At 45.3% G+C, this 27,411-nt stretch overlaps 1 protein-coding gene across 2 annotated transcripts in view; it reads right to left on the bottom strand.

The window, feature by feature from the left end:
- Positions 1–27,411, bottom strand: part of LOC144799736 (meckelin-like) — a 347,109-nt gene that overhangs the window by 148,373 nt on the left and 171,325 nt on the right. For both annotated transcript variants that reach the window (XM_078671255.1, XM_078671257.1), the window contains exons 13-15: positions 20,129–20,240; positions 19,183–19,276; positions 1,424–1,480 (exon numbers count right to left, since the gene is read on the bottom strand). In XM_078671255.1, the coding sequence (XP_078527381.1) occupies positions 1,424–1,480; positions 19,183–19,276; positions 20,129–20,240 (263 nt within the window). The remainder of the gene's footprint in view (positions 1–1,423; positions 1,481–19,182; positions 19,277–20,128; positions 20,241–27,411) is intronic.

Genomic DNA, 27,411 nt, shown 5'->3' with positions numbered 1-27,411 from the left:
TATTTAGTTCTTCAGTGTCAATAAAGTAATTTCTATTTACATAAAAGACAAGCACTGGCCTAGACAATATGCTATTGTATCTGTTAGTGGACTTTTGAGTTCTGAGCTCTTGCTCCATCCCACCCTACCCCCCACCACACCTTACTGACACTTGCCAAGCCTGTGACTGCTCTCTAAATTATGAATCAAGCGTGCAGAGGGACCTATGTGTCCCAGTTTGCACAGCCACATTATGATTGACCCCAAACGACCCCAAGCACCACATTTGGGAGTCAGTAGCCCCTGTATGCCTTTTGCCATCCCATTCCAGCCCATAAATTTACAGATCCTGCGTGTTTTCCACCTTTCAAATGGTTACTTCCCTGTGCTCTCAGGAATACCCATATTCTCACCTTACTCTTAAATGTAGTACTGAAAATATGTGCTATGGTAGCAGATTTTCTGTGGCAACAAATTCCGTCTTAGGGTGTACTTGCCTACAGACTGTGGCCCTGTGAATCAGGAACTGTTATTTGTGGCTGCCGGCAGTGCACTGTCTGTGCAGCAAAGTTGAATTCAGGAGGGCAAATAAAAGTTGTGAACCTGACATATATCCAAGAACTTAGGGGCCGATTCCGATGGCGGGCGGTCGGCCACTGCCGGGCCGGCGGTGAGGTCTGGCGGCTCGGCAAGGACAGACCGCCTGCCATCACTCTGAATATTCCCACCGCCAAATTAGGATGGCGTGGGGATGGGATAGGTACGGCGGAGGACGGAAAGACCATCTGCCGTGGTCCCGCAAGGCGGTCCTTTTCCGCCCGCCTTGCGGGATACGGTACAAGGGGGCTATGGCGGCGGTGCCGTGCAGGCACCGCCGTGGGCATTAGGATGCCTGTCTTTTTTTGGCGGCGATGCTGCCGCAAAAAGACAGGCGGTAAATGCATTTGGGGGCCCGTTGCGCCCCCCCTGGGGGTACCTATGGTACCCCCCAACATATGCATGTACAAGGTGGCAGGCACCGCACGGTGCCGGTCACGTTGTACATACATATGCAAAACATGGCTTTTTACATTGTGGCGGGTGCTGCCGCCCTCCGCAATGTAAATATACGGGATGCACCCACCAGTGTGGCGGGCGCATCGTAATTTGTATTGCGGGACCACCGCACCTATGGCGGGCGGTCCCTTTTGCCTATGCGATGGCGGGCGGAGAGTGGTATTAGAGAGGAAAGTCTTTGTTACATAAAAATGGCTTTTGAGAAACCGACAAGCTAAATGACCAACTATTTTGGTATAACAAAACTGAAAATAGAAAGCTTTCATTAGACTTTTAAGTATACACCATATAAGGTCGAATGGCTAATTTTCTTATATGCCTTTAAAGGGCAAGTGCAGCGAGGTAAGATGACACAGCAAAATGCCAATTGAAACCCAACAATACTCACATCTGTGTTTAGTTTGTAGTTTCCTGATCCCTGGGAATATGCAACGGCAAACGCCACCTGCATTTAAAAAAAAAAAAGAAGTGCAAGGGGGAATGGGTTATTAAAAGCAAACTCTTTGTTATTTTAAAAACTTTGTGTCAGGGAAAAACTCAACTCTATTTGTCATAGACAGCCCATAATAACCCACGCAAAGCACACATTCATCTACCTTGTAAATTAAGACAATTTCCCTCACTATACACTTCTGTAATATCTGGACTGCTCCCAGGTTGCCTAGCGGCTACACCGCCCACTATCGCGCCCGGAGGCGCTTAAAAGCGAAGAGGCTCATTCGGTGGAGAGGGGGACATATCTGGACTTTGGGGCTAAACTCACCAGCACCAGCAGAGCTTGCCGCACCTGGGGTCCTCATGCTGTTGGTCTCCCCTGCCGCCGCAGCCACAATCACCACGCGGCCGCCGAGGGGGGAGACTACAGCTCCCAGGCTGCCTAGCGGCAACACCGCCCACTTCCACCCACTATCGCGCCCGGAGGCGCTTAAAAGCGAAGAGGCTCCTTCTGTGGAGCGGGGGACATATCTGGACTTTGGGGCTAAACTCACCAGCACCAGCAGAGCTTGCCGCACCTGGGGTCCTCACGCTGTTCGTCTCCCCTGCCGCCACAGCCACAATCACCACGCGGCCACCGAGGGGGGAGACTACAGCTCCCAGGCTGCCTAGCAGCTACACCGCCCACTTCCGCCCCTTATCGCGCCCGAAGGCGCTTAAAAGCTAAGAGGCTCCTTCGGTGGAGCGGGGGACATATCTGGACTTTGGTGCTAAACTCACCAGCACCAGCAGAGCTTGCCGCACCTGAGGTCCTCACGCTGTTGGTCTCCCCTGCCGCCGCAGTCACAATCACTGCACGGCCGCCGAGGTGGGAGACTACAGCTCCCAGGTTGCCTAGCAGCTACACCGCCCACTTCCGCCCACTATCGCGCCCGGAGGCGCTTAAAAGCGAAGAGGCTCCTTCGGTGGAGCGGGGGACATATCTGGACTTTGGGGCTAAACTCACCAGCACCAGCAGAGCTTGCCGCACCTGAGGTCCTCACGCTGTTGGTCTCCCCTGCCGCCGCAGCCACAATCACTGCGCGGCTGCCGAGGGGGGAGACTACAGCTCCCAGGCTGCCTAGCGGCTACACCGCCCACTTCTGCCCATTATCGCGCCTGGAGGCGCTTAAAAGCGAAGAGGCTCCTTCGGTGGAGCGGGGGACATATCTGGACTTTGGGGCTAAACTCACCAGCACCAGTAGAGCTTGCCGCACCAGGGGTCCTCACGCTGTTGGTCTCCCCTGCCGCCGCAGCCACAATCACCGCGCGGCCGCCGAGGGGGGAGACTACAGCTCCCAGGCTGCCTAGCGGCTACACCACCCACTTCCGCCCACTATCGCGCCCGGAGGCGCTTAAAAGCGAAGAAGCTCCTTCGGTGGAGCGGGGGACATATCTGGACTTTGGGGCTAAACACACCAGCACCAGCAGAGCTTGCCGGGCCTGGGGTCCTCACGTTGTTGGTCTCCCCTCCCGCCGCAGCCACAATCACCGCGCGGCCGCCGAGGGGGGAGACTACAGCTTCCAGGCTGCCTAGCGGCTACACCGCCCACTTCCACCCACTATCGTGCCCGGAGGCGCTTAAAAGCGAAGAGGGTCCTTCGGTGGAGCGGGGGACATATCTGGACTTTGGAGCTAAACTCACCAGCACCAGTAGAGCTTGCCGCACCTGGGGTCCTCACGCTGTTGGTCTCCCCTGCCGCCGCAGCCACAATCACAGCGCAGCCGCCGAGGGGGGAGACTGCAGCTCCCAGGCTGCCTAGCGGCTACACCGCCCACTTCCACCCACTATCGCGCCCGGAGGCGCTTAAAAGCGAAGCGGCTCCTTCGGTGGAGCGGGGGACATATCTGGACTTTGGGGCTAAACTCACCAGCAGAGCTTGCCGCACCTGGGGTCCTCACGCTGTTGGTCTCCCCTGCCGCCGCAGCCACAATCACCGTGCGGCCGCCGAGGGGGGAGACTACAGCTCCCAGGCTGCCTAGCGGCTACACAGCCCACTTCTGCCCACTATCGCGCCCGGAGGCGCTTAAAAGCGAAGAGGCTTCTTCCGCGTCGCGGGACGCGCGCGGGCGGTGCCGGGCGAAGCCCGGGCAAAGGGCGGGCCGTCTGTGGCCGTCCGAGGATGGAGGAGTACGGGACGGGCCACCCCCCTTGTCCTTTGGGACCTGGACCCCTCTGGTTCGCCGACTGGAGTGCCATAAATCGACGAGGAGAAGGAGCAGAAGGTTCAACGAATTGAACATTGGGCCAACAAAAATAGTAAGCCATAAAAAGAGAGACTAAGGGGGGCTTACTAGTTGGTGTGTAGGTGTTAGTATTCGGGACTTGGTGTAGTTGTTTTTATTGGACTCTTTATTTGGTTTAGCATGGCTTCTAAAGTAAATACACGTACTACGAAAGTAAAATCAAATATACCCCTGACTCCCAAGGTAATTGTACAGGACCCTAATACACTGCCACCTTTCAACATACAGCCCACTGCGATAGATTTAATGCTGCGGAAAGTCAATAATAAAATAGAGCGCACAGAGAGAAGACTGTCGATAACTCCATCAACTGACAGCCGCACTTCACCCCAGGTCACTATTGATGAGTTAATAGTTATTTCCCCACATAATCGCACGGAATCACTCATCCAGGACATCCCTTGCGCACAGCCAGCCACCAGCATAGTTGAGGGGATAGCCCTGTCAGATGAGAAAGTATCCACTAGCAAGAACAGAAAATCTTGTCAGAAGAACCTAGGCCCTAAGAAATCTAAACCCCGGTCACTAATCTCACAAAAGAAGCTCATTGAGGAAGAGGTCACTGAGGCTCAAGTGATCCACCAGATGGGTCCTCCATCCTGGATGGCTGAGGTGGTCACAGACCTACAAAACTCCCTAGAACTATTTATAGTGAGCCAGATTAAACCATTAGTTAGTAGACTGGATAAAATCGTAAATGAGCTACATAAAAGGGGAAGGACACAGGTCAATCCCGCAAATGCCAGTGTCAATCGTAGCACTGTTATAACAGTTACTAGCCCAGTCATCCAGCCTGCTACATTAATTGATCCTACTGCCAGTAATCAACATGTTGTAGCACATGATTTAACGCCCATTGATTCTCCTAAACACAGAAAGGGGGCTGAGCTCGTTAAGAGCACAAGTGCAAAAGGAAAAATTGACACAACACACAAGCTGCGAAATTAATTCAAGAGTAGTAAACCCCCTACCTAGCATAGACCTACCACCTGAGGCGTGTCCCTATGTAGTGGTACTCGGGGGGGGGGGGTTCCAGAATTAAAACCTGAGCAGAAAGAGTCCTACCCCAAGCTCAAAAATAAGACAATAGCGTGGTTGAAAAAGAATAGACCGCTGGTAGGGAATAAAAGCAGAGAAATTCTGAATGTTAGAAGGGTGAATTGGATCGGCACGAAAAGTAAAGACCTAGTGGGCAACTGTATAATTGTGAACTTCAGGGATATGAGATTGGTCGAATACATACTGACTAGTGGTTCCCTTCAATCTTCAAGTAACATAAAAACTTTGCCACTGGGATATTTCTACCCCATACAATATGTCCCCTATGATTTTAGACACCACCTGGGGAGAGCAGGCACAGGCCAATTTGCTAATGGGACGTGTAGGTTTGCCACAAACGTTGTGGTGGTGCAAGAACAAGATGCTGCCATTTGGGAGAATAGATTTAGTCGCATCTTGAGCCTAGAAGATAATGATTGACCACGAATATCTCAGGATCAAGTTGTGGAGTCAACCTATAGGGAGGGTGACGTAATAAGATCACTGAATGGGGAAGGAGGAGGTATGAGGTTGACGATTAACAATGCACCCTCGTTAAAACCATCACCTAGTCAACTATATTACTCAATGGCGAGCACCAACAGGGAGAACATGCAGGAGGCTGATAAGTGTCTTAGCCCCCAAATATATCGCACACAGGAGGAAAACTGGAGGGTGGCATCAGCCCAGTTATCGAAACAGACTTTTGGGGCCCATATTATATCTCTAAGGACTGAGGAAGGGCCGACACCTGATGGCCAGAGAGAGAAAAACCCAGGCAGGGAATCTGAGGGGGAGCTGAAGATTTTATCATGGAATATTGCGGGCTTGGCAGGAAAATTTAATAATAAAGAATGGAGAGAGTACATTGGGGGGTTTCAGATAATCAGTCTACAAGAGACCTGGGCAGTTGATAGTAACCCCTTTCATATAGCTGGGTACAAATGCTTTTTTGTGCCAGCGCAAAAAGCTAGCTCAGGAAGAGCTATTGGAGGTCTAGCGTTATATGTAGACCTGAACCTGAAAGGAGTATGGACGAGCCCATCATGGTCAGCACACACTATCCAGGCATTACGGTTTGCAAGACCGGGGCTCAGGTTAACTTTCTTCAACTTATATAATGCGGGGACCACCAAGGGAAATAACCCCACATTACAGGACTCCTGAATGTAGACTGGTCCCGATGTTCTATGGAGAAGGGTCCACATTTTGAGCATAGAGACAAAGGGCTACATATCCCTTGGTTAAATTATGTTAAGACCACGCTGGAGGCTATTGACCAGAAGGATCTGTTCACCAGCCCTAACTCCATCTTACCATCGGATAAACTAAAAATTAAAAGACTGTTATCCGATTATCTCGTGAAGCGTAGATCAGTAGGGGAAATGACCAAACACTCTGTAGGTGCCCTTAGTCTTATAAAAAATGAGGGTATGGAGCCATACCTGTACCTGGTATACAATACACATGATAGATTCCTAATGACCCGCCTTAGGTTTAACCTATTACCACATTTATTGGCGGATCCTGTAGGTTTCACACTAACAATTGCGCAGAAGAGTGCCTGCGGCTGCGACAATAGGTCTCCGCAGGACACCCTTCATTTTGTACTTTTGTGCCCTTTTTTTGAGCACCACTGGCGTAAATATTTGGTAAAACTTTTTTAAAAAGAATAGTTTAGGCACGCAAAAACGTCTCTACTCTACCTGCAAAGAGCTAATGACCCCTGGACACTCTATTGTATTATGAACTTTTTGAGGCTTGCTGTGAGGTTAAGAAACACAAGAGGAGTCAGTTAATCATGTGGTTTTAAGTATGTATTTTTATCTGTTTTTCTTGGTAATTCGTGATGATTTTCAGATGTAATTTAATTCTATATTTTAACCTTGTAAATATACCTGTACTTTTATGATGCTTGTTAATCATCGAATAAAGAATTACTGACTGACTGACTGACACTTCTGTAATGTGCATAATATGTACAATACACAAGTGTGGCATAACAAAAATCAAAGAATTTTCAAAATATTTGATTAAACCTTATTTTTCTAATATTACAATATCGCTGGTTACATGTAACATCCCTGCCCAGCTCTGGTACATTTACTTTGAGGCCCTGCATTCTCATCCTGAAGGGGTTATTAGCGAGTCCTTTTTCTTGGAGGACGACACAACGGATAGTGACATGAATGATTTTACTGAGAGGGAGGTGGAGGCTGTAATTAAGTCCCTGGTCCCATTAAAGGCTGCGGGGCCGGACGGGATACCCGGCAACTTGCTTCGTGCCAATCCCAAGGAATGGGGACAATTGGTCGCTACGTTATTAAATGCAATTATGAAGGGCGCACTAGTACCTGATTCCTGGAAGAGGGTGGAGGTTGTCCCGATATTCAAAAAGGGGTGTCGGGACAACCCCGCTAACTACAGGCCCATCAGCCTAATTGACTCTTCCCAAAAGGTGGCAGGGAAGGTGATTTTGGGGAGGGTCCTCCAATGGGCAGATGAGCATGAAATACTGTCGGACTTCCAGGCGGGTTTCCGCTCAGGTACGGGGACGTTAGAACAAGCATTCAGGTTGATGCTCCTGTACTGGAAGGTGGTGGTGCTGGGCAAGGGCAGTCTTTATCTGGCCTTCATTGACCTGAAGACTGCCTTTGACCTAGTACAGAGGGAGGAGCTATGGAGGGTTTTGCAGGGGCTGGGACTGCCCACCTACATCCTGTCGCTTCTGATTAAACTTCATTCAGACAACTATGCACAGGTGCGGTGGGGCAAGAACGGAGAGAAAACCAACAGAATCCCAGTGTGTAGGGGTGTCCGCCAGGGATGTGTGCTGGCTCCCACACTATTCTCATTGTATGTGAATGGGGTGGTTGAGCACCTGCTTAAAGAACCTGCAGATGCTCCGTCCCTGGCGGGCACCTGGATCCCTACCCTGCTCTTTGCCTACGATACCCTGCTCATTGCAAAGACACCTCAGGGTCTCCAAAAGCTCCTTACACGCTTCCAGGAGTTCTGTTCCCTTAGGGGCCTGATAATCAACGTAGATAAGACCAAATTCCTGACTATGAACCCTCCCAAAAAGTTAGGGCCCCCACCGGTTCTAAATACCGTTCCCCTCGAGAGGGTCAGTGAGTTTGATTATTTGGGGATTCGCCTCAGTAACTCCATGAGCTGGACCCCACATATCCAAAAGATGTTGCTCACCCACAAAAGGGTGTCTGGTGCCCTACTCAGGGAATATCGTTCATCCCCCAAACATTGTATCTCCCCAGCTATAGATATTTATAAAGCTAGAGGGGTTGCTGCGGCTTTGTATGGGGCGGAGTTGTGGGGTTCCACAAACCTGGAGGTATTAGCCAAGGCAGAAAGTAAATTTCTGAAAGAACTTTTGTTACTTCCATCGAGCACACCTACAGTCCCAGTGCTTCTTGACTTGGGCTGTAAACCAATCGCGGACCAGGCGCGATTACGGCCTCTGCTTTTGTGGGCCCGCCTGTGGAGGGTCCCAGAGCTAGCCTCCTATGCAGCAGGTCTGTCTGAGGTAATTGCAATGGAGGGTTGGCATCGAATCAAATGGCTAAGGGACATCAAGAGCCTATTGGTGGAGCTGGGTTTGGAAGATTCCTGGGTTACTCGCTCGGCCCCTCCGAAAGCCACCCTGAAGAAGCTATATTGGGACTGGATAGCCACAAAACTCATTCGCAATCCTCATCACTGCAATTCGACCGCAGCTTTCCTGAGAATCAAAGACGTGGTTGCTTATGAGCCTTATTTGGACCTAATCTCCACTCCCCTGGACAGGGCTCTCTATTTCAAACTCAGAGTGGGCACCTTACCTCTGGCCAACTTGGTGTCCAGGTGGAGATCTTCATCTTCCCAGTCCTCACCCTTCTGTGCCACGTGCTCCACACGGGTGGAGACGGTGGCACATTTCTTCTTCGAATGTCCTGACTATCGTGCCCCAAGGAGGTGCTGGCTAATACCATTGTGTAGGCTCTTAGGTACACAACAGCATCTGGTGGCCCTTTGCATTTTATTGACTGATACATCCCCTCCATTGTTTGTGGTGTTTCAAAGTTTTTAAAATGGGCTTGGGTGATCCGAGCCAAAAAGCTTTCTATTTCAATTTAATTCTCTTTTTAATTATTTATTGCACCTTACTCGATTATTTTAGGAATCATAACTGTATGTTACCATAAGCCTTGAAAATGTATTTTTGTATAGACCGCTTTTAACACCTTAGGAGCTCGTAAACAAACCTCCCCAGTGCTGCGCTGTCCATTATCCAGTGCTGAACTGGACGTCCAGCGGTCGCACGCAGCACTGGGGAGGTAGTGCCCGTGACGACCGTTGGCCGACGGCAGCACCTAAAGGGTTAAGATATTTACGTATCGAAATAAAGCTTTTACAACAACAACAACATTACAATATTTATTCCCCAAGCCTCCCATTTTCCACAACAAAGCCTGTATATATCATGATTAGTGCATTACTACAACTTTTACACAACTTAAATCTTAATTCAACTGGGTCTAAGTTAGGAGGTCAAATATGTACAAAAGTCATTGCCTAGCTTAACTGGGTCATCAGTAGCATCTTCTATAATCTGTCTATACCATTCCCTCCACTTAATCACATTGGTATTTGTAGTCCCTGCATTCAAATTATTGTAATGCCTTCCACAGCGGTGCATCCAGCAAAAAATCTACATCAAACTCCAAACAGCCCAGAATCCTGCGGGTGCAACGTCAAATGTTTTTCAGATTTGTATCAGCTTTGCAATGTTCACAAGTTGTTTTTTGAAGCAGGTACATTGGTGCCTGTTTGTAGTCCCTGCCTAGGAGGAGGGAATTCTCTCGTGTGAGTGCCAGCTATTGCAGTGTTTCCCTTATATTGCTCATGACTAAGGACAGCCCTGAAGTGAGGCAACTGCTCTCACAGGCAACCACATTTCTACTTCCCGAAGACTCTACTTTCATTCTCGAGCTTGTAATCTAAACTACCTGAGGAATATGCCTTATACTCCGGGCCATACCATCTGGCATTCGCTTCCTCTCTCGCTCAAACTATAGGAAAGCTTCCTGAAAACTTCTTTCTTCCTAAATGTCTTCGGCAAAAGCACTCCATGAAGCAAAGACTCATAACTGTCTCTGCATCTTACCAAACCAGGAGCCTTGGCACCAAAACTATGGACTTTATCAATCACTCTCATGCTGCCCTACCACTTACATGGTATTGATAGGAATCTCAATGGCATCCCTGCCATTATACCACTGGGTATCTGGCATTTATACTTCCCACAAATGCTAGCACACATACGTTTTACTCAAGAGTCACATTAGAGTTATCTGTCCAGGATTCTAAAAGCCATTGGCTGTCAAAATGATTACATCTTCTTTCTGAGGACATCACTGTACTTGAAATTGGAAGAATACCTCTTATAAAGCGGGATAGCTCTTTTTGGTAATCCAAAAAGTACACAATCTAAGAAATGATGCCTCACAAACAGGGCACTTCCTGGCAGTGGCAAATAATTATTTATTAATTTCTCAATTTTTATGACAGATCTAGATATCTAAAAGAGTGAAGACTCCATTAGACTCACTATTGTTTCAACACAATTCAAAGGAATCAGAGACTTATCCCTTCATCTACAAGGATCCTTATTCTGGAACACTTTTTCTGATGATTTGAGACTAGGAGGAGAATTTCCATAAAAAACTAAAAGCCTACCTCTTCAGACTGGGGTATGATGGGTGGCACACCAACTCTGTAAACATTCGCTTTTCTTGGCATAGAAGCACATTCTGATACAGGAGCAGCATAATTTTGGCTCCACCCTCGTTATTATTATTTATGCCACATACACATATTTTAAGTGACTGTGTATTTATGTGTTATAATGTGACTAATGAAGTGAAGTGCACTTAAACCCATATAGAAAGTGTATTTGACGTAATCTTGACAGTTAAATACGTATGTACACTAATGCTTTTCTTACAGTGCCGAGTTGCAGTATTCATGTACATTTATACATGTGCATTTTAATGACATTCATTAATCTTCATGTATTCATATATGTACTTTAAGGTATCCTGTTTTCACTGTATGTTGGACCATGTATCCATCAGAATTGCATTTTACACTCATAAGGTGACTGTCTATGTATCTATATTATACAGTTACAATGTGTACTGAAGTCTTAGCTTTGCTAACCTGACCAAAGGCCTTGAGCATTTGGGTTTTGCATTGTTTAGCCTTCAATGTGAATGTTTTCTTCGGTGCAGTGTTTTTTCCCTCTGCAGTTGCCTGGTACAATGATCTAATGAATGAATTGTGTGAAAAAGGTAGGCAAGCCTGAAGGGAGTTGAGGGTGATGAAAATTAACGAGCAGAAGGGAGCACTTCTGTCTGTGAGGAATGAGGAGATGGAACCCAAGGTCGCTTCCGATATGTGGATCAAAGAAGAGTTAGGAGTGTGTCTTCCAAGACAGCACTGTTTGAAGGTTGGACCTTTGACACCGATTTAGAAGGGTATATTGTGGGGATAGCTAGGCAATGTTCTTTGGCTTTGTTCAGAGATTCCTTTCAGACTAAGAGTGGTACAGACCTATATGAGCTACTCTCATGTGTGGTTTATGCTATGCAATACTTTTAATGACATTGTTATATTTGTATGGGTCTAATTGAGATTTCCTTTAGCATGCTTTAGTTTAGGTTAGCTGGAGGAATTAGACTTCTTCATGCATTCTAGGAAGGAGGAATGAAACATTCAATCTCACCGCCATATTGTCTTTCTTATACTTTACTATTGCAACTGAAGTCCTCATTTGTTACATGTTATTGAAGATCAATTCTGTGCGCCACTTTGGTTTCCCATTGATAATTTTGTATTACTAGGCAAGGTTTTTGAGACTGATTTATATGACTCTGGCTTTGAATTTGTAATAAAACCATACTTAATCCTACTGCTCGAGTCTGAGCGTCACTGTGTGACCAAATGGGTTGCACTGTAATTGTGAATTTGAACAGTACCTAATTCAATAAGCACAGTTAAAAAGGTCAGTGCAGGGAAGTAAGAAATGGGCCATCCACTCTGCGTCACCAATACCTCTCACCATGATACTCTTCTGGCCAGTCAGATGCTTAAGATCAGCTGCATCAGCCACTAACCAACTGGCTGTTCTACTGAAAACTATGGTTTCTCCAACAGGGCTTTAATGAGTTGCAACCTTAGTCAAGTATGTAAGGTAAGAAAAGCACACTGAAGGTGCCATATAATTGTACCTGGATTCATCACAAGCATCTTGTTTATTGTTACACCTGCACATTCCCAGCCCAATGAAGTATACAACACCTGCCTTCCACTCCTGGAATCACAGCAAATGTAGACTTCACTGTTATCATAGCTTCACCCCGGATCTGCTTATGGAGGTTTGAGGCAAGATGGCGGCCGCTTGAGTGGCCGGTGCAGAGCAGGTACGGCGAGGACGGTAACCTGGATGAAACCCTCCGTAAAACGCACTGCTGAATAACCCGCCGCGCATATCTGGCATACCTTGCTTTAAGGCTTCTCTTGGCGCTCAGTGGAGTAATGTGGCTGACCCTCGCACGGCTCGGGTCTTCGAGGCGGCGTTTCAGGGCTGTGCTGCGGGCGCTGGAGGCTGTCATTCCCGGCTGCCGCTTTGAGCTGAGAGGTGGGCGGAGTCAACTGCCGAGTCGAAAACAGCCGCGGTGCTCGTTTCGGTGTCGGTGTCAGCGGAGTCAGGAGAGGAAGCAGAAGCCCATCTGCACTGGGAGCAGCTATCGAGCTGATTTTCGGCAGCAGAGGAACGAAATGGCTCCTTAACAGAACCCCAGCTCAAAGTAGAATAATGCCAGAAAGAAAGCTGCAAAGGAGGAGGCAGAGGTTTTAATAACGGACCCCACTCATGGAGAAGAGCTTCCATTACAAGACCAGCAGAGAAAGAGACAGCAGGGGGGCCCCAAGACCCGGTTAGCTTCCGCTACTGTTTTGGAGCTACTAGTAAAGGCTGGTAAGGAGAAGGGGCAGAAGGTTTTGTGGGAAAGTGCTCCCTTGGTTTTACATGATCTTCCTGGGAACTCTGATGTACCCCATATTCCCCAAGCACTAGGTGGAGATCCCGTGGAAGGGACGCCTATTGCAGCTGCCTGCATTAATGAGACACCACCTTGTAGCAATACAAATTTGGAGATTGCGAGTGAAGGGGAGATTAGATCTGTGGGAGTAGAAGGTATACCCAGCACATAAGAAACCCTGTTAGAACCCCCGGCGGAAAATGAAGTTATGATTGAGGGGGGAGCAGTAGGAGCCACCGGTGAAAAGGAGAATGACCCTAGTGAGGCTTTCTTTTCAGTCTCTGAAGGCGGAGGTGAGTGGTCTGAAGAGGATGAGGAACACACCTCTTGTGTAGAGTCAGACTCTGACCCCGATCCCGAGAGCGATATGCCAGCCACTGCTATGAAAACCAAAAAGGCTGCCTGGGGACAAGAGCAAAAGCAAAGTGAATTAAGTTGGGACCACTCCTCTGCCCTGCCTTTAATTGGTACTCTCCTGATGGAACAGACACAACTATCCCTGTTGGAGTCTATACACCAAGAGATTTTGGCTCACAGAGAGGAGACGCGTCAGGATAGCCGGAAATCGCAGGCTGCGATGAGGAAAATGCAGGGAGTGGTGCGGAAACTTTCTAAAGCTTGCGCCACTACGGGAGATAGAGTGTCGAACCTGGAGGAGCGTGTGGTAGCAACAGAAACCGAGGTGGCAGGTGCTGTATCTAAGGGCGAAGCTCAATGTTCTCAGGTGTTAGACATACAGTGGAAGCTGGAAGAGATGAAAAATCGGCTTAGAAGGAACAATCTGAGAGTTTTGGGAATTCCGGAGGGAGCCGAAGGTTCGGACATAAGGGCTTATATCATCAAACTGTTTCAACAAGCCTTCCCGGAACTATTGAGCTGGGACTGGCCCAAAGAACTACAAAGAGTGCACCGATTCCCTTTTAATCAGAGAAGGAGCACCAAGGAAGGGGATAAACCCAGAGCAGTACTGATATTTCTGGGTAATTTTGTCCTTCGACAGGCGATCGCAGATAAGGCTAGGCCTGATGCCAGGAGAAATGTAGATGGGGTGTCGTTTTTCGTTCGCCCAGACTTCTGCCACGCGACTGTGGAAAGACGATGGTGTCTTAGGGGGTTGATAAAACCCTTTCAAGATAAGAAACTTCAAGCCTATTTGATTAACCCTGCACAGTTAAAGATAATTAATGAAGGGAAAACGATGTACTTTTCCTCAGAAGTGAAGGCTAAGGAGTATCTAGACAGTCTGGGCAAATAGATTCTGATAAACTGGTAGTTTAATTGATTACAAAAGTATAAGGGTATTACAGGTATAATTTATTTCATTTTCCTTTGACTACAGGTTAGGGTTCTCAGTGCGTCAGACTTTTCAACGTACATTTGAATGTACTTTTGTTTTTGGGTTTTGGTGGTTTTCTTTTTTTTTTTTTTTTGGAATGTATTTCTAGTTGTCCTCGCCGTAAGCTATGCATTTCATTGCATGCACAGACTAGATCTGTGCGCCTCACAGTGTGGGGGGTGGGGGGTAGGGATGGAGGAGTTGGGGGTAGGGAGGGGGAGGGGTGGGGACTGGGGGTGGGGGGCTGGGGGGGTGGAGGGGTGCAGATGGTCGAAAATGAAAAATGGGAATATAAAATGCATTACTGTTTTGATTGATTTGTCCGGACAAAAAGAGCTAACAAATAAGGGTAATAGAATTAAGCATCAGGGCTCACAGGGTCATCAAACCAATAGCTGCGATGTTAGACTGTAATATCTGCACATTGAATGTGGGCGGTCTAAATGACTGGAGAAAGAGACAAAGATTGGCCCACTTTGTTAAATTCAATAAAAATAAAATAGATGTACTCTGTCTCCAGGAGACGCACCTCCCTTGGGCAAAGAGGCACCTTTTGTTTTTGAATGGTTTTGCGCTAGTTGCATGCTCCTCACAATCTACAATGATCAGGGGGGTCGCCATTTTGGTGAGGAAATCCCTGTGCGGTGTTAAAAGGGTTAAGACTGACAGTCATGGGAGATGGGCTATCCCAGAGTTGGAAATTGGCATAACTTTATGTGTAATTTATGGCTCTAATGGAGATGACCCAGAGGTTTTTGATTTTCTAGAGATCGAGTTAGCTGGCTTGCCGGAACCTCTAATAGTTTGTGGAGACCTAAATATTTCAGCAAACTGGGGGAACAATGCAAAGTATGGTGGTCGGAAGCCCAGGGTTTTCAGGGCAATTAAAGCACTTATGGGATCACTGGCCTTAATCGATATCTGGGGCACTAAAGAACCACAAAACTCCGGCTTCACATATTTCTCGAACCCAGCCCAGAAGCATTCTAAATTGGACTATTTTTTTATTTCCTCCTCAGAAATCAATAAAGTTACCATCACTAGGCTACCGAGGGTGTTGTCGGACCACAACCCATTGGTAGTCCTGTATAAAAGGGTCAGTGGTCAAAGAGGTAAATCCCCTTGGACCTTTGAAAGGAGATTATTGGCAGACCTAAGATTTGTAACCCATTTAAAGAACTGGTCGGAAGCTTTTTTTGACGCTAATAGATATAGAGCCTCCCGTAATATTGTATGGGAATCTTTTAAAGCGGCTTTGAGAGGCGAGACCATCAGTTTTTCAGTAAAAATGAAAAAGGAAGATAGGTTGGAGAAACCAAACTGTTGGAAAGACTATCTATTATTGAAGAAGAGAATGTCAGGGTTATAGCATCAGGTGGTGATGGAAACAATAGCTATAATGCCCTCTCTGCTATTAAGGCAGAGCTACAGAAATTGATCACTCAATATCAGGCCACTAGAACCAATCGCTATGAAACAGGCGAACATGCCAGTAGAGCTCTCGCTCTCCGCTTAAGACAAGAGAGGTCTAAAAATGTAATCTCAAAGATAGTGGAAAGGGGTAAAGAATATACTGAAACTAAGGAGATTCTAAACGTTTTTAAAGAATTCTATAAGAAATTATATGAGGAGGAGAGTAGGGTTGGAGAACAGCAAGATAGCTTGGAAGATTCAGGACCACGCCTTGATACCTTATTACGAGAAGAATTAGATAAGGATATTACTCAACTGGAGATTAAGACGGCCCTACACAACCTGGCATCAGGGAAGGCTGCAGGCCCCGATGGCATTCCCGTGGAGGCCTATAAATGCATAGAATCGGAAACCATTGCTCTCCTGGTAGATCTTTTTAATGGGATAGCCTGCACAGGTCAGACCCCGGATTCTTGGAAAGAGACGAATATTATTATATTCCATAAAAAGGGTAAACCCACTGAGAATCCGGGGTCATACAGACCTATTTCGCTTATCAATTCCGATACGAAGCTATATTCTAAGATTTGGGCTTTGAGGTTGGGCAGGATCATAGGCGGTCTCGTCTCTCCGTGGCAGCATGGGTTCATTCCCGGACGTGGCACGACGGATCATACCAGCAGAGCTATTGCTCTATTTGATGCCCAACGGGGGGGGGAGATGGCCATGATCCTGCTTGACGCGGAAAAAGCTTTTGACCGGGTGGTCTGGGGCTATCTCTGGGATATCTTAGCAGGAAGAGGGTTTGGACAGAAAACTATAAGAGCACTTAAGGCAATGTACCAAGATCCAGTTGCTAGTGTGACGATTATGGGAGAGAAATCGAATCTGTTCTCTATAAAGAGAGGAACCCGTCAGGGATGCCCGTGCTCCCCGATTCTCTTCTCCCTTTTCATTGATCCACTAATTCAGGCTATACTAGGGTGTCCTAGGTTAAGACCAGTGGTTTTTAACGGATATGAAAATAAAGTTTTAGCTTACGCGGATGATATCGCGGTATTCTCATCTGATCCTCAGCAGGCAATGGAGATTCTGTCCGATCTAACGAAAAAATTTGGTGCTAGGTCAGGATACTTACTAAACGAAGCAAAGACCCAGATTATTTGCACAAGGAATGTGGTGAAAGTTGATTCTAGATTTGTGGACGCAGTAGTTTATCTAGGGGTAACAATCAATGCTAATGTAGATAAAAATGGGGAAGATAATTTTACACCACTTATTAAATCAATCAAATCCGATCTGAGAAGGTGGGACGGGCTACATTTATCATTGATTGGGAGGGGGAACGCTGTCAAAATGACTTTGTTCCCTAAAGTATTATATTTATTTCGAGCCATACCACTATTTCTTGAAGAGAAAAAGATCGCGAATCTAGAGTCAATTTTTATTAAATTCATTTGGCAATTTGGGAAAGTTAGACGGTCCACTAATCTGTTGTCCCTACCAAAAGATAGGGGGGGTTTGGCTCTCCCCAATTTAAAGCTGTATCATTGGACCTGCCTCCTGACCCAAATGACTGTGCTTTTCCAGCCAGAGACATTCCTAAATTATGTAACCTTAGAAATTGAGCATCCTCTTCCATATTTGAGCTATTGTTAGGAAGGAAGGCGCTGGGGCTAATGCTTTGTGAGATTGACCGAAGATTCTATAAGAAGGCAAGGTACATGATTATTGATGGTGTCTGGCGAGTTTGGATGGGCTGTAGAAAGTTTTGTAACATCCCTAAAATTAATCCATACCTACACATTTATAACTCTAGTCTCCTCTCAGCGACAGAAGCAGATAGGACCTTCAAAGTATGGTGAGGGTTGGGTATCAAATCATTGTGGCAAGTAATGGACGGAGTGGGTGTAGTAGGTTTTGATGTTTTACAAAATAGGTATGGAATCCCGACAACCATTGGTTTGTGTATACCCAACTGATACGCTCATTGAAGGCTCAGAGACCAAAATTGACATCCCCCGGTATTTGTCCCTTATTGGAGGCTTTGACTAGAGGGTGTAAAAAAATTAGGATCTTGTATAACATTTTTATCTCAGAGATCCAAGATGATGTTGATAAGACCGAGGTAGCCTGGGCCAGAAAATTGGGCAACCCTGATATAGATGTTGATCAGGCCCTTCTATTGAATAAATTTTGTTTTAGAGCCACGAACTTAAAGGCCCAACATTACAAGACTGTATTTAACCTGTACTATACCCCGGCGAAATTATTTGCCTGGGGGGTTAGGACTGACAATACGTGTCCAAGGTGTGGGGATGGCCAAACAGACTTATTACATATGTTTTTCAATTGCAACCTTTTAACGCCTGTTAAAAATGAGATTGAAAAGTTTTGGGAGGGGCTGCTAGGTCTTAAGATCGACCTATCCCCTACCCTAATGATTTTTGGTATGGATTCTAATTTAAAACTAAGAAAAGAGGAAGAAGCACTGATTTTTATTTCTGTGGCTGTACTTAGGCTTTTAATTTCGGCAGGATGGAAGGATACGGTGGTTATCTAGGCTGCTGGGAATCCATAATATTGAGTCCTGCCTATATGAACAAAAGGGACCAAAAACACGGGATTTTGGAAGAAGGCTCTGGGCACCTGTCACAGATTGGAGGAGGGTGAAGTTGTAGAAGCATTGATGAAATGTTCCCATTACCACCACAACTATATTTTTAAGATCAATCTTTTATGAATTGTAAATAAGATGTATTTGGTCCTGTTGTATTGTGCTGCCAGAATATTTCAGCACTGTCGTAGAACCCTTTGATTGTGTATTGGTGATGAGTCTGACTTTTTAAGTACTACTGCTTTTACGTCCGGATTTTATCTGTATTGTTCTTTTTTATTCACTGCAAATGCATTTATATTTCCAATAAAAAAAAAAAAAGATGATTATAGAGTCCTTGAGTCCTTTATATGGACTTTTGGATTTGGATTTGCCTTGATAATAGAATATAGTACAGAATAACAATTGCTATGAGCCCTGATGAAGTCCAGTTGTAACTAAACAGACAAAACATGTGTTGGTATTACTCGAAGTTGCTCTCGACCAATATTTTTTGTACAGATGAAAATTATAACAGGAAAAAGAACTTTTGTCTGAATAAAAGACATTGGACATAAAAAAAAAAAAAAAAAGTTATCATAGCTTCACCCCTATGCATCTAGGACCCCTCTTGCAGAGCACTATAGGATAAATGCCAATGGGTGACAGGTGTTTACAAAAACATGAATGAAATAAATCACTAGGGCTACACAGTGAGCTGGTCTAAGGATCAATAAGTATAACAAGGTGCATTGTAAGAAGAAAGTTTGTCTTGCTCCAAGGACAGGATATTTCGAGGTTCCCTAGCAGTTAATCAATATCTTCTGAAAGTAAATGGGTGCATAAAATATTCGACACCATTGTAGGGAATTCAGTCATGTGTGTATCTTCTACTCAGGAAACAGCTGCAACCGAAAACCACTGTGTCACCCTGAACGTACCTGAGCCGAGGTGTTGTTATTAACTTTTTCATAGTTCACAAGCAGCATGAAAGGAGGATCAGTTCTGGTAGTGGTTGGCATGGGCAAGTAGATGCTGTATAAATGAAAAGCAATTAAACAAAACTTTAATAGACAGGATTACAATGGCACATCTGCTTCCGTCACCAAAACATAGATCTGAAGTTTAGTATTAGATGCATTTTAGAAAAATTTCACTCTTGTCTTAGAATACAGAACATGTGGAGAGTATCTCATGGGCCTGGTCTGCTGACAATAATGCTTTATAAACACCCCACTCATGATGTAGGCACATTTGTGTAAAAGGGTGGCAGTACCAGTGTAGGCAAATAGGAAGTGTCCTTAAGCCACAGTTCTTTAATGAAACATTGTGAATGGTGTACCTCCCACCTTTTTCATTCTAACTTACATGCTCAAGAGAAATGTAGACAATTTCTTCACAGTTCCAGCTAAACATGGAACACAGTACCACAGAGGTTTGTCTAGTGGCCGCAGAATGAGTGGAATGAACATGGGCAACGTGGAGATGCCTACTTACTTTAGGAAGAGAGAGTATGTGTGCACAGACACAGAGCAGAGGGTTTTCTGTTCACTGTAGTGAATCAGGTGCAAGGGAGCATGGACATTTATTTAGTGACCGCATTTTAAGAGCAGTGTGCACAAACAGACAAATGGTCCACTATTACCGGGCAGGCCAGCACAGTGCCAAGGATAATAAGAACTTTAGACGTGCAGGGGATAGTGGGAGAGCAGAGACACAGCTACAGAATTTAGCACGTGACAAAACAGGAAGTGTAGATGTGCCTGCTATTTACCTTACAATTATCAGAGAGTGAACCATAAAAAATACTGAGTGAGATAAACATCAATGCCATCACCACTGTTATTGCAAAAGGTTTGTGGTCTTATTTTTTTCTGGACTGCTTACCTTAAGACTAGGTTTGTTGCGATGGTTACTGTTGGTGGCGGGTTGTTCAAATCTCCTGTCCTTCCTGAAATTCCATCAACTAAAAAGAACCTTGTCAAAGCCTGTCTTCCAGCTGAAAGTACATGTATTTATTTATTTAGATAATTGTTTGTTTATTGGCAGCTTGAGCATTTTGTAAATGCGGAACAAAACAACATTGGTTGGTACGAAGGACAAGAGCAGAAGAAAGATATAAACCAACAAAAAATCTAAGCAGTAGCTATGACCAAGACAGGTACTTCTATTTATAAGTCAACAGTGAAGAGGAACAATGGGCAGGTGAGCCTAAATCAAACCTACATTATACTGAACAGGAAGGAGTGGTGAGGACAAACCAGGGTAGAATCCTACCTAGTCGAAAAGACAAACTCTTAACAAGACTACCGAGTTCAACTAGGTCACACTGAAGGATATTTTCCTCAATAACTAGGTGTCAGTGTTAAATCGCAATGTTTGGAATCTTAAAAACAAATTTGACAAACGTTCAAGTGGCGTGCATCATCAGGGTTGTCACATTCGCCTGACACTTTTGTAAGGGAGTGAATAGTCTTCCTGTCTGAATAACAGCAAGCTCTTAGATTTAGGTCTCATAAGAGCTCACTGTCATTCAGACAGGATGGCTGTTCGCCCCCCCCCCTACCTTCTCAAAACTGTCAGGCGAACGTGACAAACCTGATGATGATAAATGACGGTACATCCCTATGGATATAGGGAATGTCCCCTAGGCAACAGGTATATTGTCCTTTCTAAAAAAGGTTTCTTCAGGTTTGTCAATAAAGCTTAGTGTGAACACACTCCTTGGTATTCAAAATGCGTTTTTATTTAAACTGTTGCGTCACAGTTATGTTGAATAACATCCTTTCAATTTCTTAGTATATCTTCATCCCAGAGTGCATTGTATATAACTTAACAATTATTTATACATCCCAATGCATTTTGGCAAAAAATGCCTTCATCCGGGGGTTTTCTGAAAACAATGATATGGTGTAATCAAGAACTGTTTATGAATGTAAAGAAGTCACAAAGGTTGTAGGTTCTTTAACATCCCAAGTGATTGTGCTCCATAAGAAATATAATAATAACGATGGTGGTGAAACGTTAGTTGCAAAAAATTGGACGTAAAAAACGGTGGTGCGGTCTTCGTGAAGGTTAAGTGTTTATAAATATAAATATAAAGGTGAACGGACCAAAAGCCTAATGTTGCAGGATCAAATACTACTGGTCAACGTTAGCATAGTTATTCTTATTACTGAATCGTTAACCTCAATAAGTGGTGCATAGTAACTGGTCAATTTATACATCGGGTATTTAGCGTGAGATGGCAACTACTGCTGTTAATCTATTAGCTATAGCGGGTAGTGTTTTGTGGCGTGCAAATGAGCGCTCAAAACTTATGCTGCATGTGGTAGGTTCCGACGTGCACTAACATAGGTTTGACGGTTAACGCACTGTGTGCGGATGGATCGAGGAAGTTACATATATGGGCTGGTTACCACGTTGCAATATTGCTTACCAGTGAATTGCGGTGTTTAAAGTATAAACGCCTTTCACAGCGTGGTGCTGTCCTCTCTGTAACCGATATAGTAGGATGGCAAACAAGTTCGTTGGGGGTGTGTTTAAATGACGCATGCCCGATGCCTATTCAGTACCATCAACAAGAGACTAGACAGTTAACAGCAATTGTTGTTGCATGCATTGTCGTGTTAAATAAAGTTATAAACCAGCGGATTGGTATGTGATGTGTATTTTGCACGTGATATGTATTTCGCGCGTATTGAGGTGCACAAAGGTGTATCATACATTATTAACAAATATGAATGACAGATAAAAAAAAATATATGCAATATATAAAATAAACACAAATTAATGAGTAAAGAATAGGGCAGATGATACCAGTCGGTGAACAAAGGTCTGTAAAAGTAGCAACTGAATTCCATACGGTCATTGAGACCATGAGGTTTCATGGAATCAAGGAGGGTAAGCCAAACGTTTTCCCGCTGTAGTAGAAAGTTGTGGTTATCTCTGCCTTCACGTTTTTCTACACATTCTATCGAAAATGTGATTAAAATCTTCTACTAATTTTAGAATTTGCCAATGCTTTTTGATAATTTGTTTGTAGGCTGTGCTCATAATGGAATATTTCGACACAACTGTAGTTAGATTCTTTGTTGGTTTGTATTGTGTAGATAATAGTTCAGATCTGGGTTTAAGTGCACAGCGGTTGGTGGCTTGTGTCAAGATCTGGTCAGGATATCCGCGGGCTTTGAATCTAAGGGTCATTTCTTCCAGTTGTATGCGTGCTCTGTTGGAATCGGAGACAATTCTTTTGACCCTTAGCATTTCGGTGTAAGGAAGATGCTGTTTAAGAGAGGGTGGGTGAAACCTGATGATGAAGCACACCATCTAGGTTAGTGGGTAAGGGTTTGATAACACTTTTTAAGATTCCAGACATTACGATTTATCACTGGCACCTAGTTATTGAAGAAGATATCCTTGGGTCCAAACCAGTTCATATCTCACCTTGGTAGCCTTGTTATGAGTGAGCCTAAATCTAAGCAATTAACATGTTCACAGTAATCAACAGCAGTTTTGGAACATTTGTTTTCTTTAGATTTCTGGTGAATATCGTTTCCAGTGGATTATCTCTGTTGGATATTACAATGTGTTTGTGAATGACCATCAAATTTCAAAGATCTCCCAATACAAAAGCCAATGTTAGCACATATGATAGATCTTGTTATGATGAAAGCCAGAGGGCATGAGATTAAACTGGTGATATTAATTGTTATGGAATGGATAGCCTCTAACACATTTGTTTGACAACCCTGTAGGAAGCTGGCTCTTTATATAGTGGACCAGAAAGAGGTACACTGTGTAAGGAGTCCAGGCAAACCCCTGGGGGTTTACAGAGGCACAAACGATATCCCAGATGCTCACTTCTGTCGTGCTGTAGGCGAGCAGTTAGGCTTATCAGAGGGTAGTGCTAAGCATTTGTTGACACACACACAGGTAATAAATGAGGCACATACTCAAAATAAATCCATGACCAATTCAGTAAAAGTTGTATTTTTTTTAATAACTTTTGATATAAAATAAGTTCTTTTTTAAATATTGATCTTAGCATGTAGATACAATGTTCACTTAAATGCGCTTTTACACAGAGAGGTTTCCGAAGTCTGAAAAGGATTGTATAGCATGCATTTATTTGCATTTGGTTTCTGGGGACCTTTGAGACTTAGGCTGGGAGGGAGCCACGGTCCAAAGTATCACCAGCAGTTACTCGTTACCTTCTCTGGGGGGTGTGGTTGCAGAGTTGATGGTCTGGTTGGGAACTGTGCGCTATGTCGGTTGAAAGAAGGGAACCATTTAGAACAGGCTGCAGAGAGGTACTTGGGTACAAGTCCCGGTGTTCCCAATGGGGGGCTCGGGTCACTAGGAACCTGGGGAAAAGGGTGCTTGGGTGCAGAGTGGAAAGGCCGGTTGAGCTCTGGGCACCTTAGAACCTTGTGGTCGCCTGTCTCTCCAGTTGAGGATGTGAAATCAACTGGGCCACTCTGGAAGATAGCTGCAATGTCTTGGAGTCACTGGAGACCCAACTTGACTCTGACAGTCTCTGCTTGCTGCAAGGGGTCTGTTACCGTGAGTATTCGTCCTGTGCAGCTATGGTCGATTGTGGTGTCCTCTCACTTGTTGAGTAGACAGATCTGACCTTAAGGAGCACATGGTCCTCTTCTTGGAATGCTTCTGTGTAGGCCTGGCTCAGAAGTGGCAACTCTGTAGCCCAGACTTTGCGTTTTAGTACCTTCGGACTGCAGTGGAGTAGCTACTCTTCTCCAAGAGAAATTGCATGGTGAATTGCGAAGGCTGGCAGTCTCCTCGGGTTCTTGTAAGCTGGTCAGCTGCAGGACAAGTCACTGGGTCACGACTGCCAAGACTTAGTGTGGCAGGCAGGGTCTGGTGGCAAAAATCCACAGCAGTCTTCATTGCTTGCTTTATCTTGTGGCTCTCAGTGTCCATCTCTTCTTGATCCATTGAATCTAAGTTCCTGGTGTCAGGGGTGCCACCTAAATACTCAATTTAGGGGTGTTACGGGGAGTGAGAGGTAGTAGTCAATAGGCTACTTACCTTTAGGGTGTCTATACCCTCTATATGACCACTTCCTATGGGAAGTGGACATAAACCTGACCCAGAGGGCCAAATTCAGCCAAAACTAAGATGGTGGAATTTCTAAAGTCGTTCCCACATTAGGTAGCCCACCTTAGGGGTGGTGCTAGCTTGAGAGGGGGGCACGCTTCCTGACAAACTAATTTTCCCCACTTGACCTGTTGCCAAATGGACCCGGGTAGGGGGTGGCATTTCTCCTATCTGGTTAAGCCTTGGGTCGCCTATCAAAGGCAGCAGAGACCGTTTAAGCCTCCTGCCTTGATATAGCTCTGCTACCCCTAAGGTGCCCTCTTGGTGCAAGTATTAATAAATCCATGACTGCAATCAGTGTGGGTTTATAAATATGATATGTTTGATACCAAACATCTCTAGTGCCAGTGAAGCCATTATGTAGCTGGGGAACGCATAACTTCCAATGTCTAGCACATGTAATCAGAATCGCTTTCCTGTCCACTTGTAACATCTTAGAATCGACTTAGACATCACAGGGGCATATACATGCTCAAGCAGATATGTCTCCACATGTAGTAGCGTGAACCCTGCCATAGGGCTGTAAGGCCTTCTGTAGGGGTGACTTACCTACACTGCATGCTGTGTCTGCAGGCATGGCACACAGGTGTGCCATGTCCTACCTTAATTTTTGTCTGCACCGTGGCATGCAGCCTGCAATAGCAGTTTGCATGGAGGTGCTGAGGGGTGTCCTTTAGGGATGCACAATACATTTGGCAGCCCTTAAGGACCATTTTCTACTCCTTGCCCTAGGTACACTGGGTACCATTTACTAGGTACATGCAGTGGATGCTGATGGTATAGCCAATTGATTTCGGGAACAATTGTACAGTGTTAGGGAAAGAATCGGCCACTGGGCACCTGGATAGCAGGAACTCAGTGCACGTCTGTCAAAATTGCATTCACTTTAACTGTATAAACATGAATCCAAATAGAGCTTCATTACAAGTGTGGCAGGTTTGCGACTAGAAGGCAATAGAGCTGGGATTACCAACTTCAGCCAGTGTCTCGCCATCAAAATCTGGCCACTATGTGATTATGTCCCCACAACATCAGGAATATCTGTGCTGTCCCAAAAATACTGTTTTTTTTGTTTTGGTTATCCCTGATTCTAAAGATAATTCTACTGAGATTTACCACCTCCTCTGAGTAGGTGGTAAGTCTGAGTAGGTGAACAGAGTGGGGAAGAGGTCCAGTCAGGAGGGTGTGGGCAGTCAGGGCAGGGTTTGATGTGGCTCGAGCATTGCATACACTCCCATGCTACTACAGTTGGTCAGGTATTGCCGGACTGAGGCTTCGCTCTCTGCCTCGGAAATCTGGTCCCAGTTTTTTTACTGGTTATTCTTTGTCTTAATATTGTAATATTTCTGAAAGGAGACAAATCTTAAGCACAACTGAGGTTTCAAATTATAGTTGCCACCCCCCAAATTAAGGTCAAACTTAACACACAAACTACGTTTTCATGCAGTATTGTTGGCCTTATGGTTCTTTTCAAGATGGTGATTGGGCAGGTAATTTACCCTTAACTTACCTTTCTAGAGATATGCCTAGTATTCAGGCATATGTTTAGGGACCCAAAGCATTTTTTTAGGGACCAATGTTAGCTCTGCCAAATGCTGGGGTTGCCAACTACCAAGGCTGCCTAGTTTTGATTCCACCTCATGCCACGTCCTTCCACCAACCTACACTCCCTGTCTCCTTGTTGCAGCCTTGCAGGTTCTTTTTCATCACTGCTTTCTGCTTTTGTCACATTCATGTCAGCATGTCTGCTGTTCAGCATGGCTGTAAGAGAAGTAAAAAAGTATGAAGCCTGAGCCTGTAGAATAGCTATAGATGTGAACGTGTGAATTAACTGGGTGAGTAATAATTTTCTAAGTGCAAAATCTTTACAAAAAATAAAAAGTCTATTTTAAAAAGCATTCCATAGTATTCAGCAAGAAACTACCTTTTATTTTTTGCAGTTTTATATAGCGCAAACTTGACCCAAAGGTATTGGAACACTGTACATCAGCGTTTCCCAAACTGTGGTCCGCGGACCCCCAAGACATTCCCAGGGGGGCCACAGGGGGCACCGCAGCTGGGAAAACGAGCGGAACAGAAGGCAAAAGTGGCACAAAAACAAAAGGGGAACAAAAACGACGGAAAAACGAGTGAAACAGAGGGCAGAAAGGCACAAAAAACGAGTAGAACAGAGGGCAGAAGGGCACAAAAAACGAGTGGAACAGGGCAGAAGGGCACAAAAAACGAGGGAAAAACAAGTGGCACAGAGGGCAGACGGGCACAAAAAACTAATGGTACAGAGGCAAAATACAGAAATATAGGGGCAGCTAAGAACAGAAGGCAAAATGGGCAGAGAGGCATGGGGGCAGCGAGTGGAACAGAAGGGAAAACCGGGCAGAGACACATTTCAGCAAGGGGTACAGAAGGAAAGACCGGGCAGAGAGAGCACGGGGACAGCGAGGGGAACAGAGGGAAGAATAAGGGGCACAGACAGTGCTTTAAATGCAGGAAAAAAGTGCAGGTACTCACCAAATTGAGCTATGACCGAAGGGGCGGGGCAAGGAGGTGGGTTTAGGGGTGGGGCTACTGGCCAACATTTACAGGAATTGGTGTGGTATGTAACTGGTGGTGCATAGTGTAGTAGCGCACTGTCGTTCCATTCCATTTTCATTACCACTAAATTTGCACAGATGTAGTTTTACTGACAAAAACTATGCAGCGCACCAAGGATAATGTGTGGAATAGGGTTCCAGCCAGTGAGATATCCAGTGTGCCATGAGCCCGAGTGCAAGGGAGGAAATTACCACTTACCCCGGTTTGATATGTGAAATACAGCGATAATCTGGTTTCAATGGACACCTCTGTGTCACTGCATCTGCAGCACCTATGGAGGTTAGACCCCTGACTCTGGAGAATATTTAGCTTTTGCGCATCCCCCAGTAGAGTATTCTATTCAATTCTTTCATGACACTTCAGAATAACAAAAGGGCAGCTTCATTTGTCCTCTCTAGTTCTAAATTTGAAATATTTGTACAGTTCATTCACAGGTATTTATGTTTACGAGCTTTCAA

Source organism: Lissotriton helveticus, chromosome 12 (genome assembly GCF_964261635.1).
Source record: "Lissotriton helveticus chromosome 12, aLisHel1.1, whole genome shotgun sequence".
Lineage (NCBI taxonomy): Eukaryota > Metazoa > Chordata > Amphibia > Caudata > Salamandridae > Lissotriton > Lissotriton helveticus.
This window is presented reverse-complemented; position numbering and strand designations above follow the sequence as displayed.